Source organism: Bos javanicus, chromosome 26, assembly GCF_032452875.1.
Source record: "Bos javanicus breed banteng chromosome 26, ARS-OSU_banteng_1.0, whole genome shotgun sequence".
Classification (NCBI taxonomy): Eukaryota; Metazoa; Chordata; class Mammalia; order Artiodactyla; family Bovidae; genus Bos; species Bos javanicus.
In genome coordinates this window covers 34053669-34071116 of record NC_083893.1, presented here as the reverse complement: position 1 = coordinate 34071116, position 17448 = coordinate 34053669, and the positions used below count along the sequence as shown (strand labels likewise).

At 39.6% G+C, this 17448-nt stretch overlaps 1 protein-coding gene across 4 annotated transcripts in view; it reads left to right on the top strand.

The window, feature by feature from the left end:
* The first annotated feature begins 3276 nt into the window (after positions 1-3276).
* The window catches only part of CCDC186 (coiled-coil domain containing 186), a 46691-nt gene continuing 32519 nt past the window's right edge, over positions 3277-17448 (top strand). Inside the window, exons 1-2 of one of the 4 annotated variants that reach the window (XM_061403543.1) lie at positions 3277-3588; positions 12968-13663. In XM_061403543.1, the coding sequence (XP_061259527.1) occupies positions 3326-3588; positions 12968-13663 (959 nt within the window). In that variant the 5' untranslated portion in view covers positions 3277-3325. Of the gene's footprint in view, positions 3589-3682; positions 3882-8512; positions 11539-12967; positions 13664-17448 lie in introns of those variants that run through there. The other 3 variants (XM_061403544.1, XM_061403545.1, XM_061403546.1) reach the window with 3 other exon arrangements.

Here is a 17448-nt window from a genome sequence, read left to right as displayed (position 1 = left end):
TGAATATTCAGGGCTGATTTCCTTTAGGATAGACTGGTTGGATCTCCTTGCTGTCCAAGGGACTCTCAAAGTCTTCTCCAACATCCAAGTTCAAAAGCATCAATTCTTTGGCGCTCAGCTTTCTTCACAGTCCAACTCTCACATCCATCCATGACCACTGGAAAAACCATAGCCTTGACTAGACAAACCTTTGTTGGCAAAGTAATGTCTCTGCTTTTGAATATGCTATCTAGGTTGGTCATACCTTTCCTTCCAAGGAGTAAGCGTCTTTTAATTTCATGGCTGCAGTCACCATCTGCAGTGATTTGGGAGCCCCAAAAATAAAGTCTCTCACTGTTTCCACTGTTTCCCCTGTTTCTCCATCTATTTGCCATGAAGTAATGGTACTGGATGCTATAATCTTAGTTTTCTGAATGTTGAGCTTTAAGCCAACTTTTTCACTCTCCTCTTTCACTTTCATCAAGAGGCTCTTTAGTTCTTCACTTTGTGCCATAAGGGTGGTGTCATCTGCATATCTAAGGTTATTGATACTTCTCCTGGCAATCTTGATTCCAGCTTGTGCTTCATCCAGCCCAGCATTTCTCATGATGTATTCTGCATATAAATTAAATAAGCAGGGGGACAATATACAGCCTTGACATACTCCTTTCCCGATTTGGAACCAGTCTGTTGTTCCATGTCCAGTTCTAACAGTTGCTTCTTGACCTGCATACAGATTTCTCAGGAAGCAGGTCAGGTGGTCTGGTATACCCATTTCTTTCAGAATTTTCCACAGTTTGTTGTGATCCACATAGTCAAAGGCTTTGGCACAGTCAATAAAGCAGAAGTAGATGTTTCAATCATATTCAGTCATATATACATCATTAGAGACTCAGATATTCATTTTATGCTCTGGGTTATAATCCAACACTCCTTTATTTCCTTGCTCAAATTGTTCCAACTTTGACTATTGGCAACTCTTTCAGTTATGTTTTGTTCTTCTTTGACATACCCCCATCAATGTGGGGTTGTTTTTATTTTTTGAAGCATGTTCTTTCTTTCTGGTATATTGTATCTTTACATCCATATATATTTAAGTAGGTATCTTTAAAAGATTTTAACTTCCGAAAAACATCACCCAAATTTATCCCGTCTTTAAAAATAATTTCATAATATCATAAAGTTAGTATTTAAAATTTCTGAGGTAGTCTCGAATGACTTTTAATAGGTATGGTCACATCAGATCCTATATTTGCATTCAGTGATGTATTTTAAAAAGAGATTTCTCTTTTAATCTTTTCATCTTCTTGCAATTTACACATTGAAGGAATGGCAGTTTTCCTCACAATTTTCTTGATTACATTCCCTCTGGCAAGAATACCTCCCAGGTGGTATTGTGTCTCTCTGTTGATTCACTCAGAAGACACTTAATATCTAGTCATTTCTCTTTGGGGGATATACACTCTAAAGTTTCCAGCCAGCTTTCCATAGGATTCTGGATTCACTGGTGATCATTATCTAGATACATTATTTCATTGAAAGTGAAAGTGTTAGTCACTCGGTGTCCCACTCTTTGTGACCCCATGGACCGTAGCCCCCAGGGCTCATCTGCCCATGCAATTTTCCAGGCAAGAACACTGGAATGGGTTGCCATTCCCATATCCAAAGGATCTTCCTGATCCAGGGATTGAACCCAGGTCTCCTGCATTGCAGGCAGATTCTTTACCATCTGAGTTACCAGAGAAGTGTTTCCAAAATGATAATAGTCTTTTTCTCTGCATGTGTTACCTGAAAGTCCATAAAGAAGAACTTTCTCATGTCAACTATTTGAGATTCAGTTTGTAACAGAAAAGGCAGGATGTTCGATTTTTTTATTAGTTTTCAAAATGTGATGATTTATTGGCATCCTCCAAAGGTGACCAATACCATTTAAAAAAAATCAACACATTCATTAATTTTTAAACTGGTAGATTTGTTTCATTTGCTGTTACTTTTAAACGCTAAAATTGTCTTCTATGCGGAACACCTTTAAATTGGCTCAAATCTTTTTGACACAACTCCTTTGATCTTTACTTTCTGGTATAACCAAAATAGCCTAAATTTTCTTGTACATTTCTTGCTTTGTAGATTTAGCCCTTGAGTTCCTAGAGGAGCCTAGGTTACTTTTAGTGGGAAATTACATTTAGAGATGATTGGACAATAGGGGTGTCCATTGGGTTGATCATTATTCTAGAACTTTTCAGTAGACAGCCTTTTTTTCTTTTTAATGGAAATGAAATGTACCATGAGTTCATGCTGATATTTCTAATTTCAAATTTACTAATTCATACTGATGTTTCTAAATTCAAAGTTAGGATTGCAGTGTTTTTTTACACTTAACTTCTTTGATTTTTATATTTGTATTTCCTTTCTCCAATATTGAAAATCTTGATTCCAAAGATTACATACATGTTTAATACTAATATAGTTCAGAAATAACAGTGTCAATATTACTGCCAATAAGCATACTGAAAAAGCTTAAAGTTTCTTTTATATTTTTCCCCTCGGAATAACATCTCAAAAGGAATGCTTGGTGAAACACTCCAGTATTCTTGCTGGGAAATCCCATGGACAGAGAAGCCTGCTGGGCTTGGGCTGCAGTCCATGGGATCTCAGAGTCTGACGCGACTGAGTGACTAAACAACAGGAATGTTTGGTATATTTATTGCTTAAAAGTCATTTCTTTACTGTCACACTTTAACTGCATAATGTGTTTTAACTAATATCTTCATTTAAGGAGGGAGGTGCCATTTCCTGTTGGAAAGAGGAATAGAGTTACACAGTGTTGAATGTTTTTCAAGTGAGACTTTTTGTTTTGGGGGTTTTGTTCTTTCAGTCATGAGTTGTGCAGTAAGAAGCCTTAAATCAAAGAGCAGCACTAAACTGTGCAGAGTAGGTTTGCAAAACCTCCAGACTGAAACTGCTCACCTTCTCCGGACGTGATTATGCAACTGTACTCAGTATACGTTTCCCCCGCCCAGTACACTATATATATGTAGACATATATATAGCTAATTATTGAGCAGCACTGGCGTGCCAAACCCCACTTTGCGTGCTAGGGTGATGACACTTCCCGTGCTCAAGGCTCACAGTCGGGTACTAGAGAGGAACGCACCAACAGTTTATTATTAAACAATGGCAGTAGGTGCCAAGCGGTAGGCATCAATGCGGTGTTATGGAAACCCCCAGGGCCTCTCCCAGAGATGAACTGTCTGAGGGGCAGGTAGGCAGCTCCTGCTGACTCCGCCCACGTCAGGTGCAAGACTAACGCATCAGAGCTGGGAGGTCACAATTTCAAATTCTCTTTATGTCCCTGAGTAAGACGAGTAGTGGCCAAAGGGTGCAGAGGGATCAGCTCCAAGGAGCGCGTCCTACAGGAAGCAATAACCTACTTGGATCGGGGAGGGGCGTGAGAGGTAGGGCCGGACTAGCGAGGCAGGACAGCTGGCTCGCCAGAATGGCCAAGGGGTGGCGAGTTCCGAAGACGAAGTGCCCGGGAAGGACGCTCGCCGAGCTGGAAACAGAGGATCGTCGGCCCCGCCCACTGCAGACAGGTTCCCCAGGCCCAAGGTGCGTTGCGTCACGACGCCTTCGCCTCGTTGATTGGCTCCTCCGAGGAGCCCCGCCCCCTCAGCTGTAGCCTGGCCGGCTTCGGCGTCGCCGCCATCTTTGTTGATGTGTCAGCTCCGCGGGGGCTTGGGGCAGCCGCGGCGGAGGGAGCGTGCTTTTGGCTCTGTTCCCACCGCTCTCCCCACCGCCCCCGCACTTCCAGGTCTGCGGGGCCCCTCTATGGAGAAGTTGATTCCTGAGTGGTAGTTCCAGCGGCTTCTTTAGGGGTGTGGCCTGAGGCTCGGATCAGTGGGGTAAGTACCCTAGAGGGGCGCCCGGGGAGGACCGGGGAGTCGCGGTGGCGGCGCGGCGGGCTTCCCACCTCCTGCGCCATCCTGCACGTCCCGGGGCGGCTCCCTAGCCTGGCTTCTCGAGGGAGTTAGGCGAGCGCTGGGGGAAGGAGTTCGCTCCTCTCTCTGCCTCCCGGCCGTCAGTCCCGGGCCGCCGGGGCCGGAGGCGGCGAGGGGTCGCGGGGGCCCGTGGGGGCCGCGCCTCCTGAGAGGTCCGTAGAGAGCGGCAGAACTTAGGCCGCTGGCCGGGTCTCCCCGTGTGTACAACAGCTAAGCCCCACCTGCACGGCCACTCCTCATGGACTCAGCGTCTGTTTCTCCTTTCCTCTCCAAGTTGACTGTGTTCGTGTTTCGTGTTTACTGTAGTGACTTTAAACCCTTTTCCAAACACTTCCATTACTATGATTTTAAGCAATTTTAGAGACGATTCTTTGGGATCGTGGTTATGAGCGAAATCGTTCTTGGTATTTATATTGCCTCCCCCCCCCCTCCCGCCCCCGCCAAGGACATCAAGGCATTTGATAAATCTTGGTTGCTAAGGATCAGATTTCAAATTTATGTGTCTGTCAAACCTGTAAAATGGTAACCCCCCTTCTACATGTCCCCTCGTAGCAATCTTGGGGAACAGTGCAGGTATAATTATTCATCGCCTGTTAACAATGGAAAAACTTTAGCTAATTTTTACATCTTGATTTTGCTTAGAGGAAAGAGGCCTGGATTTGAAACATCTGGGTTATCTTCGATTTGATGATCTTGTTACCTCCGAGAGTTATGTAGTATAGTAATGCCGGGCAGCCCCAGGCGTTTGGCAGCTTTCTCTGTGTGTACCTGTGTAATCTACCTTTCATGCCTACCTTTTTAAATTTCTTCTAAAATGATAGGTTGGGAGTTTTTCTGAGGACAATATGTGGCAAATCAGTGAAAGTGTTTCAAGAGGTATGCTGGCAGTCGCTCAAAAACAAACAAAAAAACACACCAAAAAACTGTAAGTGTTTAGGTATGCTTGTGGGTGTAGCCTTCCGGACTGCTAACTACACCTTCATATTTGCAGAGTGTGGGAAAGATTAAGGTGTGAGAGATGTTAATAGTAAAACCGACCATCCGCTTGTGTATCTTTTCTATTCAGCTACTTTCAAATTCCTTATCCATCATTGTACAAATAGAAAACAGTGAAGATTGGCTTTGTTTTTCTTTTTCTCTTTTTTCCTTCCTTTTTGGTCCTTTCCTATTATTTTAAATTCAGTGGAAGATACTGAGTGATTCACAAACTTTGCAGTATAAAGAATTAAAACCCCTTGTTACATTGTAATAGGCGGGCATGTATAATCACTAAAGATTCTACCTGGAAATGCCTGGCTTACATTTATATTGGTTTTATTCTTTTTAAGACCTTTTCTTATTCATAATACCTGCATATAAATTCGGAGGTTCCTTTAAAAATCTCACTGATTCACTCCACTGATTCCATAGAGAGTGGAGATTCCATAAGAGTATCATTGGTATTTCAGAGTCTTGTTTATTGCTAACGAGAAAGCAGTGGTGGAGCACAGTAACCGACCTTTAACCTTTTAGTCCCTTCAACCGTAAACTAAAGAGTTGTTCTTTGATGCTATTCAGTGACAGCATAGCTAATGAGGATTGCTTAGTATATTCTATTTAAAACCATCTATTTACAAATACATGCTAACTTTCTGGAAGTCTGCTCTTTAGGAGAGCTGATAGGTTGATGCAGCCTTTATTTAGAGATTTAGAAAAATCATTTTTTCCTTTGAAGAATGACTAATAATCTGTACTAGTTTTTCAAATTCATCTTAACAGTTTCATGTTAAAGACTCCTTAACCTGAAGTTACGTTTCTTTCACAAAGTTTAGATTTGTTTTTTTACCTCTTATCTCTAGTTTTAAATAATTAAAGCTGATTCTTGAATTTCTTATAAACATGTCACTGGGCTTACTGTGTTGGGAATATTATGTTCAGTGTCATTTCGGGGCAACCTTGGGAGCATTAGTTCAGTTCAGTCGCTCAGTCGTGTCTGACTTCTTGCGACCCCATGAACTGCAGCACTCCAGGCTTCCCTGTCCATCACTGACTACCCGAGCTTACTCAGACTCACGTCCATTGAGTCGGTGATGTCATCCAACCATCTTGTCCTCTGTCATCCCCTTCTCCTCCTGCCCTCAATCTTTCCCAGCATCAGGGTCTTTGCACATGAGTCAGTTCTTTGCATCTGGTGGCCAAAGTATTGGAATTTCAGCTTCAGCATCAGTCCTTCCGATGAATATTCAGGACTGATTTCCTTTAGGATGGGAGCATAGATAACTTAAATTTGCGAGTAACCCTGTAATTTTATTATTTCAGAAGCCACCTTTCAACTTTATTTCTCAGCTACTGAGATTTTAAAAATCTATTTGGGCTAAGAAGTAAACAAAAGAAGTACTGGTGTGAAGGGGCAAAGACAGAAAGTAGAAATCAAACCCAGCAAAGTGTCAATTGGATTGTGAGTACAGTTGCCTGTCATTAAGAAACACGAATTATTCACCTGCTTCAGAGATGATCATGTCATAGCTAATAATTTAATTTTTTGGTAAATTGCATTGTACCAAATTAACCAAGCCCAGGCCAAAGGTGGCTTCAAAATATAAACATTAACCAGAACTTCTTAATATAAGGCAGACTTAAAACTTATCTTTTTAAAATTTTTTTTAGGTTATTAGCTAGTCCCATTTTGAAAAGGAAACTGTAGGTCAACCCTGCCCCCCTGTTTTTTTGTTTTTTAGTTTTTAGTTTTTAGGTTTTTTGGGGGGGAAATTAGCTGAAAATACTTTTCGTGTTTTCTTAGAGTCATTGAACTTTTTTTGGTGAGGTCTATACAAGGAGCTTCTAGATGAGATTTCTATGCTAATAACTTTTCTGATTTAAAAGTTACTATAAGACATATATAAAATTCCATGGATCTAAAATACCAAACTGATAATATGACATATAACTTGTAATGTGATATATGATGTGGCTACTTTGCTGCTTTTTCCTGGAGTCTTGACAGACCGTAATTTAATTTCTCTTGTTATCATATCACAGGTTTTCGTACTGTTTGTGGGGGTGAGTGTCCGGCTGCATCTATTGCCCTGAGTCTTTTCACCATCTTTTTCTGTGTGTGTTATAGTATACATACTGTGAAATTCTGAATGCCCTGACCCATGGGTGCAAAGCTAAACAAAGCCCTACAGGGATAATTGACCTTGGCCTCATATGATACACTTTTTAAACTAATGGACAAAGAGCTAGTGATGTGTTTCACAAGGAAACGCAGTATATTAAAGTTGAATTTTCCCAAAAAGCTCATTTACAGTGTGACTACTTTACAAATAAATCTTCCTTTTGATAGAACTAGTCTAGAGTTCTTTGAAATAACAAGCTCAGGTTTTAATCTTTTAAGAGTAGAATTAGGTTCGCCTTGTATAAACTTCAGTGTCAGATATTTTCATTACGTGAAACAAAGTTTTATGTCTCTGGTATGGGTTCTTTTCTGTTCATTATTCTGTGTTTTAAAACTTTATCCAGGAAAGTATTTATATTTTGTAGTTCATATCTATCAAAAGTCAGACACTTGGGGGTTGTGATCAGTTTATGTTGGACTGAGGATGATGATTTTGGTTGCTTCTGATTTTAATTGTTTTATTAGAACATTATTAGAACTGGTCAGAAAGATAAGTTATCATTTTGTTTATTCTGTTTTCAAAGTGTATTTGAGGAATGTGTAAAAGACCTTTGGATGTACTTACTTTTTTTTCAAAGGACAGTAAACTATTATATTGAAGAACAGGAGTGCCATCACAAGCTCAACTTGCTTATCTTGATGTACATTACTTGAGAAGCTACAGCTGGTATTATTTGAGACTCAAATGGTACAATTTGTAAGTTTAAAATTTGTAGTTTGTTATAGATAACATTTATGCCGAACTGAGTCACATGTTTCTGTTGGAGTTAAACACTCATATGTTTCTTATATAGCGTCTCATGGAATGCTGACCTTCCAGTTACAATACTGTAAACAAAGAGTAAAAGATTTAACACAGATTTTGTGTGTTGGTTCATTACACCAGAAAGTAAACTCCAGAAAGATATCTGTTTTATTCACTGCTTTGTTCTCAACAGGTAAGACAGTGCTGAACATAATTCATATTCAATACATATGTGGTGAATAAATGAATTAATATCTAGTTTAGAAATGTATTTCTGGTTTGGCAGTTTTGTATGAGGTTTGTATGTTTGATAATCTAGTACCAAATGTCTGTGGATTTGGATTAGTTTGTATTTGCATTTATTGAGTAAGCTTTTTTCTTTTGTTGTTTGTTTATACTGCTAATTACTGGCAAACAAGAAATAGTATTAAAAGTTGTTAAAAACAGAGTTTTTGTTTATAAGGTTCTTATATAGGAATGATTTTGTACAGTTGCTGGTTAAGAATAAAATCTATGGTGAATAATGGTTGGCTTTAAGGCAAGTGAAGAGTGTTTCTTGACCAGTTGCCTACAGCTGATGAGCTCCAGTAAGAGCGAAACCACTTCTCACTCTGCTGAAACAGTTTTGAAGTGCGAATTGGTCCTGTAGTACTGTGTCAGAAACAGAAACAACCCTGGTGGGAAAAAAAGTCCTTGAATTAAGAGGAATTTTGTGACTTCGCTAAATTTAAATATAGTGTCTTCCCCTAATGAGTAAGAATTGCTAAAAAGTCAAGTAACCTGTGTTTTTTCTTACCTCAGCAAAAGAGATTGTAATTAGTAATTATAGTCAGTATGTCTGTATATGAGTGTGAATTTGATTTATACAAGCACTTCTTAACTAAAGCAATCTTATATACAAATGTATAGTTTTGCATCCTACCCCTTTAATATACGCCTAGGCTATTCCATCATTGGTAGCTTTAATGACATCTACTCCTTTACCCCCACCCCCAAGAAAAAATTTGTACAGCAGCCAAATGGGCCTGCATCAGCATTGCCAGCTGGAGGTCCACAGGAGGACTCAGCTGACTGTTTCCCCTGCTTAGCTGCAGACAGTCAAGCACATGATGGCGGCCCCTCCCTGCAGCGTTCTTGTGTACTTACTTACTCTTGGCGATGGCTTTTTACATATAGACACACAAATCTTTAACGCCTTTCCTTTTGCCCCGATCAGTATTCATTTGAACATCTGAAAACTGAGTTTGCAGACTAAGTGGTTATCAGATGCCAGTTTATATGGATACTTTTTCCAAAGATCATGGACATATTACTGAGAAACAATATAGAAAGTACTTGCCTTTTGATGTTGAACTGTGTTTGTGATAGTCACTTAGTCGTGTGTGACTCTTTGTGACCCCAAGTATTGTAGCCTGCCAGGCTCCTCTGTCCATGGAATTCTCCAGGCAAGAATATTGGAATGGGTTGCTATTTCCTTCTCCAGGGGATCTTCCTGACCCAGGGATTGAACCCAGGTCTCCTGCATCAGAGGCAGATTCTTTATCATCTGAGCTACAGCCTTCTTTAATTTGCAGAGGTTTGATATGTAAAACAGAATCTAAGCTGAGGTATTTATAGCAACAGGTGTGTGTTTGTTCATTTATTACCTAGATGAAGAGCCGGCAGAATGAGACATTTTTGTTGTTCTGTGCTGTCTTGCACATAGCAAGTCTTCTTACAGCCAGGTTTCCACCCTCTAAATGTCTTCAGCACCCCCAGCTCATTGTGTAAACTCAGCCCCACCCTCACTGAGAACCATTGAATAGCATTTGCAAGAATGACTGTAAGTGTAGTAGAGAATATATTTGTTGGATTTGTTTATCTTTTTACTATTACTGTTTCATTGCTTGGGATTTAAGAAGTTTGATTCAGTTCAGAGTGAGGTTCCTCTTCCTTGCGAGTACGGAAATCTTTTAAAAGGCTGTTGAGAAATGCCACAAGGAAGGCTATGATTGTGTACCTGATGAGTGTAAGTACAGTATGTTTTCATTTACATGAGAGGGTTTTTTTTGTGCTTGCCATTAGGGAAAATTTGGAGGCGACATGACCTTAGAGTCTGTCCTTTAAGTATAATTAGGCTCTGGATAGACTGAAGGGAGGGCCTTCCTTGGTAGCTCAGCAGTAAAAAATCCTCCTGCAATGCAGCAGAAGTGGTTCAGTCCCTGGGTGGGGAAGATCCCTTGGAGAAGGAAGTAGCACCCGGCTCTAGAATTCTTGCCTGGAGAACCCCATGGACAAAGGAGCTTGGTGGGCTACAGTCCATGGGTCACAAGAAGTGGACACAACTTAGGGGCTAAACCACTGCCACTAGACTGAAGGGCCACTGGTCTAGATGAGAGCAAAGCCATGGAGACGTTAACGTGCACATTGTTTGGAGGAATCTAGAGTCGTCTGGTCAAGGGCTGGTAAGGTACGATAGAGAAATACTAGGATTTTAAGATTGTGTTGAGAGATAAGATTGAGAAAATAGTACAGTCGCAACTCTGAAGTATAAACATGAAATGTCCACATCCCCTCCACTTGCCTCTGAGGTACAGTCCTTTAATAATGTCTTGGTTTGGTGTCAAAACTCTTCTGCCACTTTTGATTACTAGAAAAAACTTATTCCAGGAATTACGACTGGTTTCACTTGCTTACAAAAGCAGACAACAAAAACATGTTAATCATAAACTCTTTCTTCTCTATGAAGAAATGTTGAAACTTAGTTCCCAGCTGCTCAGATTAAAGAAGAGATGTAATTTGGCTCTAAAATTTGTCCCCTCTCCTTCCTCTTAACTGGCCCTTTCAGAGTTGGGGGAATACCAGCCAGTGGAGGCAGAGTTCTCACTATCTGAAACTTGAAAGGGAAGCAGTAGCTCTGCCTTTACTCTGATTCATCTGGTTGTATTTGATGTGATCTCCCTGGAGGTGGTGTGTGTGGTGTTTTGGGGAGAAGGGGCAGTTCTGTAACTCCCTTGACCCTTGTGCCACCGAGGATTCACTTTGCAGGGCAGCTCCTGTGCCTCTGTGGCAGAGCCAATGTAGTGTACACTTACCGCCTTCTCTGGATTGGATGACACTTACCTGGTGCCGTCTCAGGTCATCTGCCCTTATATTAGCCTTCTTGCTCCTTGACTTGGAGTTTCAGGAAGGAGAGCTGGAGCAAGGATGGAGTGAGATTGAGAAACCAACAGTTCAAGTGTTCAGATAGGAAGTTATCAGGCCTGGGTTGAGTTGCAGGAAGGGGACAGTGACAGCAGAAATGAGGGTGTAATTGCAGGAAACATGAAATCAGTAGAAGAATATGAGGCTAAAGGAAAGAAAGAGTCATGACGAAGAAAAACGATAGCATTGGCAGAAATAAAGGATGAGGGGTTCTCAACCTTAGAAGCTATTGTTGTGATTCTGGATTTAGCCATTTTTTGAATTGAGCCACTGGAAATGCCACTATTCGTGTGAGATTATTACAGATGTAGAAGTAGAGTGAAAGCAAAGAGGTAATTTGTTATCTGTAACTCAGGAGCACAGGGTGAAACCAAGTGCGCGTCAACCATGAGCTTGTGGCTTCAGTGATCACACTGGAGGAGTTCTAGCAGGGAAAATAAAGCTGTGGACTGAACCCTGGGGAACGTGAAAGCTGGGTAAGAAGATAACCATTGTTTGTGTGATGCTTTTCTGTCGACAAAGCACGGCACACAGACAAGCGCCATAGAGTCATCAAATGAAAGTTTCTTCTGACTTGGTCAGTCTATGCTGGAGAGTCACAGACTTGTTCTCTTTCAAATAGATTCTTTATCTTCTGTCCATTACATTTGGTCAGCTCTGAACTCGACTTCAGTAGATATCACATAACATTGACTAGTTATGACTAGTTATGATGTTTGAAAGCACTTTTTAGATTGATTTCCAAATTAAGATTTCAAATTCAGCAGCAATACATTCATAAGTTGTATCTTAAAATTAGTTATTTTGAGGAAGGTAGTGGCTTCCTTCCAAATGAGGAAGCCACATAGTGGCTAAGGTCCCTGTTTGAGAATTATTTTACTTTGTCCTTGATTTGGAATACACCTTACTCATAAGGGTTTTTATTAACTTACTGCATTTATTGTTATTGCCTAAACCAAACTTTTATTGCTAGTGTGGACTTTGTCTTAGTTGTAACATACACACAGCAAGATAATAATGATAATTTGTTTGGTTGTTTGGAAATACGTTGTACAAGTAGGTAATTTATAGTATTAGGGCCAATGTCTAATTAGTTGATGCCAGGATATTTAACAGGCAAGCTGGTCTTCTTTTCCTTTCTTAGAATTCTTCATTAAGATTGTTGGAATGTTCTATGTTTTTTTGTCTCAGGATGGATTTTGAAGTTGACTAATTTTCAGAAAATAGCTAGCTTAGTAACCCTCATAAACAGCTTAAAAAAATATATTCTAACATTGTTGAATTAGGTTTGTAAATGTTCCTTTTATGAGCGAAGCAATGCAAATGGGGTCCATCTGAGTTGTGCTGAGCATTGTGTGTTCTTGATGAGAATGTTTGGAAATCACTATGATACTTCTTTATCCCAGGGAGAAACATGAATTCCTGCCAGGAATTCTTTACACCTTGACTTCTTTCAGCTCAGCTATAGGTGTCTGGGCTGTAGGCAGCTGTGTTTTATTGTCTAGTTTTCCTTTGGCAGTAAATAGCATTGTTAATGTACATTGTTTTATTACCTTGATGTGTAATTTCTTGCCTATTGTTTTCATTGCTATCTGATTTCTGCAATAGTTTGTTTTAAGTTCTTTACATAGTCTTTTTTTCCCCTTATGGAGCTAAAGGAATTCTATTAATAAACAGTTCTTGCGCACTAATCTCATTATTAGTATCATTGTGTACCCAGTATCATGGGGCCAAACTGCCGCTGAAGTGAAGCAGTAGGACTGGATCGAAGGAGAAGAGAGTGAACGAACTTTTACTGGTAAAATGTGTAGCCTTAGTTTTTCCACATCATGAAATGCATGCAACTATATATGGGGTCTTGGTTTAAAAAAAACTTTTTAAAAATGTGTGTTTTGACTTTCTTAGATGTAAGACGAAGATCAGGAGCAGATTTGAAGACGTACACAGTGAATCGGTGCCAGTCAGCATGTCGGAGACAGAGCACATAGCCTCCATTTCCTCTGATCAAAATATTGAGAAAACGTCGGAAACAAAGGAAGGCTCATGCAACTCTTCTTCTGGTGTTGAAAGCAGCAGCTTAGAAAATGAGTCCAAACTGTTGTCATTAAACTTGGATAAAACTTTATGTCAGCCTAATGAACACAATAATCAAACTGAAACACAGGAAAACTATATTCCAGATCATGGTGGGGGTAAGGATTCCTGTGCTAAAACAGACACAGGCCCAGAAAGTTCTGAACAAATAGCTAGTTTTCCTGGTGGAGATTTTACAAAGCAAGTTTTGAAAACAAGTGAAGCAGAACAAACAGTCACACAAATATTGGCAGAATTAAGGTCATCTACATTTACAGAAGCAGGTAATCAAAAGACTTACTCAGAAAGTCCTTATGATACAGACTGCACCAAGAAACTTATTTCAAAAATAAAGAATGTTTCAACATCAGAGGATTTGTTGGAAGAAATAGAATCTGAGCTCTTATCTACTGAGTTTGCAAAAGAACACCGAGTACCAAATGGAATGAATAAGGGAGAAAATGCATTAATTATGTTTGAAAAGTGTGTGCAAGATAAGTATTTGCAGCAGGAACACACCATAAAAAAGTAAGTTTTTTATTCTTTCAAGTCATTTTTTACATGGGGATTAAAGATTAAATTCTTTAAAGTATCATTTTATTTACTTTTATTTCCGCAGTAGAGCCATGCACATAAGTAGTTAAGTTATTGAGCAAATGTCAAGTTTGCCTAGTTAATACATAACTTTTTTTTAGGATGTGATATTTTCATTATTTTAGAAATAGTAGGTAAATAGTGTTTTTAAGAGTGTTATATATAATATACCTATGTTAAATATGTTAGCATATATAGAAATGTTTATAAAGGCACTGTTTTGAATATGATTCAAAATTTGTTTTAGATAGAAGTCTTAATATGTTAAGTTTAAAAGAATAAATGTTGTATTAAAGTGTAAGTTCATTAAAGATCTAGAAATGTTTGTAAAGACAGCTCAATTTTTTCATTTTTAAAAGAATGTAAAGCATTACATTGTCAGAACTAAGATAAATTCAAAAGGAATGAGAAGTTGTGAAATTAAAAATTTTTTCTTAAAATCCCTGCTGTAAATTTATTGGTTAAAAAAATTAAAATTTAGAGAACAGAAGAATTGGTATATTATCATTCAGTAAATAATAACATAGTTAATTTTTGCCTTCTCTTCAATTTGTGGAGTTAATTTCTATTTTAACAACAGTTTAAATTTCATTTTATCTTTTCCTAGTGTTATATCACCCTGTGTTTTCATTTTATATGTGTCAGTGATGCATATATTTAATATACTCTTATAACCCTTATAAAGGAAAATGAAACTTGCTAGCCTTCATTAGTATAGACTGATTCCTTTTTTAAAAAGTGATACTTTAAAAAAGTTTTTTAGAATGGGAGGGGTATGTGTAGAGAAAGGGGAGGAGGAAATTGGTTTATCCAATGAATTTTAATCCCAGTATCCAAAGCCTTTTTTTCCTATTTTTTATTTTTAAATTGTGATAAAATACACATAGCATAAAATTTGCCACCTTAACCATTTTTAAATGTGCAGTTTGGTAGTATTAACTATATTCACAGAGTGTGCAGCCAGCACCGTAGCTTTTCATGGATTTGAAGCTCTATATCCATCAGGCAACTCCCTATTCCCCCACCCTGGTCGCTGGTAACCACCATTCTGTCGTGCTTTCTAAGAGTTTGACTGCTCTAGATACTTCGTGTAAATGAAATTGTACAGTATTTGCCTTTTTGTGACTGGCTTGTTTCACTTAGCGAATGTCCTCAAGGTTCATCCCAACTGTAGTATGTGTTAGAGTTTCTTTCCTTTTTAGGGTTGAATAATAGTCCACTGTATGTATGTTGTATATTGTTTATCTTCCATCCGTCAGTGGACATTTGGGTTGCTTCTACCTTTTGACCGTCTTGAATAATGCTGCTGTGAACATGAGTGTACAAATATCTGTTGAGACTCCAGATATCTCTTGATACTTTCTTAATACTGCCTAAAAACTAATGGCAGCTACTGCTGCTAATAACTTAACTGGAATGCTGCTGTTATGGAAAAAACTATGATTTTATACTTGAACCATCAGTTTTTCTGCCATTCTTGCTTTTCTGGGTAACTTCCTTATTTCCAGAAGCTGAAGTTGAATGGTTCTATGAAGACCTACAAGACCTTTTAGAACTAACACCCCAAAAAGATGTCCTTTTCATTATAGGGGACTGGAATGCAAAAGTAGGAAGTCAAGAAACACCTGGCTGCTGCTGCTGCTGTGTCGCTTCAGTCACGTCCGACTCTGTGCGACCCCATAGACGGCAGCCCACCAGGCTCCCGCGTCCCTGGGATTCTCCAGGCAAGAATACTGGAATGGGTTGCCATTTCCTTTTCCAATGCATGAAAGTGAAAAGTGAAAGTGAAGTTGCTCAGTCGTGTCCGACTCTTAGCGACCCCAAGGACTGCAGCCCACCAGGCTCCTCCGTCCATGGGATTTTCCAGGCAAGAGTACTGGAGTGGGGTGCCATTGCCTTCTCCGAGAAACACTTGGAGTAACAGGCAAATTTGGCCTTGGAATACGGAATAAAGCAGGGCAAAGACTATTAGAGTTTTGCCAAGAAAATGCACTGGTCATAACAAACACCCTCTTCCAACAACACAAGAGAAGACTCTATACATGGACATCACCAGATGGTCAACACCGAAATCAGATTGGTTATATTCTTTGCAGCCAAAGATGGAGAAGCTCTATACAGTCAGCAAAAACAAGACCAGGAGCTGACTGTGGCTCAGACCATGAACTCCTTATTGCCAAATTCAGACTGAAATTGAAGAAAGTAGGGAAAACCACTAGACCATTCAGGTATGACCTAAATCAAATCCCTTATGATTATACAGTGGAAGTGAGAAATAGATTTAAGGCACTAGATCTGATAGACAGAGTGCCTGATGAACTATGGAATGAGGTTCGTGACATTGTACAGGAGACAGGGATCAAGACCATCCCCATGGAAAAGAAATGCCAAAAAGCAAAATGGCTGTCTGGGGAGGCCTTACAAATAGCTGTGAAAAGAAGAGAAGCGAAAAGCAAAGGAGAAAAGGAAAGATATAAACATCTGAATGCAGAGTTCCAAAGAATAGCAAGAAGAGATAAGAAAGCCTTCTTCAGCGATCATTGCAAAGAAATAGAGGAAAAAAACAGAATGGGAAAGACTAGAGATCTCTTCAAGAAAATCAGAGATACCAAGGGAACATTTCATGTAAAGATGGGCTCAATAAAGGACAGAAATGGTATGGACCTAACAGAAGCAGAGGATATTAAGAAGAGGTGGCAAGAATACACAGAAGAACTGTACAAAAAAGAGCTTCATGACCGAGATAATCATGATGGTGTGATCACTGACTTAGAGCCAGACATCCTGGAATGTGAAGTCAAGTGGGCCTTAGAAAGCATCACTACGAACAAAGCTAGTGGAGGTGATAGAATTCCATTTGAGCTATTCCAGATCCTGAAAGATGATGCTGTGAAAGTGCTGCACTCAATATGCCAGCAAATTTGGAAAACTCAGCAGTGGCCACAGGACTGGAAAAGGTCAGTTTTCATTCCAATCCCAAAGAAAGGCAATGCCAAAGAATGCTCAAACTACCACACAATTGTGCTCATCTCACACGCTAGTAAAGTAATGCTCAAAATTCTCCAAGCCGGGCTTCAGCAATACGTGAACCGTGAACTTCCTGATGTTCAAGCTGGTTTTAGAAAAGGCAGAGGAACCAGAGATCAAATTGCCAACATCCGCTGGATCATGGAAAAAGCAAGAGAGTTCCAGAAAAACATCTATTTCTGCTTTATTGACTACGCCAAAGCCTTTGACTGTGTGGATCACAATAAACTGGCAATTCTGAAAGAGATGGAATACCAGACCACCTGACCTGCCTCTTGATAAACCTGTGTGCCCGTCAGGAAGCAACAGTTAGAACTGGACATGGATCAACAGACTGGTTCCAAATAAGAAAAGGAGTTCGTCAAGGCTGTATATTGTCACCCTGTTTATTTAACTTATGTGCAGAGTACATCATGAGAAACTGAAAGGTTGTTGTTGAATCACGTGAATATACCAGGATTCTTGGCCCCTGGAGGAGAAGAATTCAATCCGGGGCCAGAGACGAGGCTTGATCGCTCAGAGCTTTTGTGTAATTAAGTTTTATTAAAGTATAAAGGAGATAGAGAAAGCTTCTGACATAGGCATCAGAAGGGGGCAGAAAGAGTACCCGCTTGCTAGTGTTAACAATGAGGTTATATAATCCAAAGAATGTCTGGAGGTTGTAAAGACCTCATCAGACCTACTCCCATAAT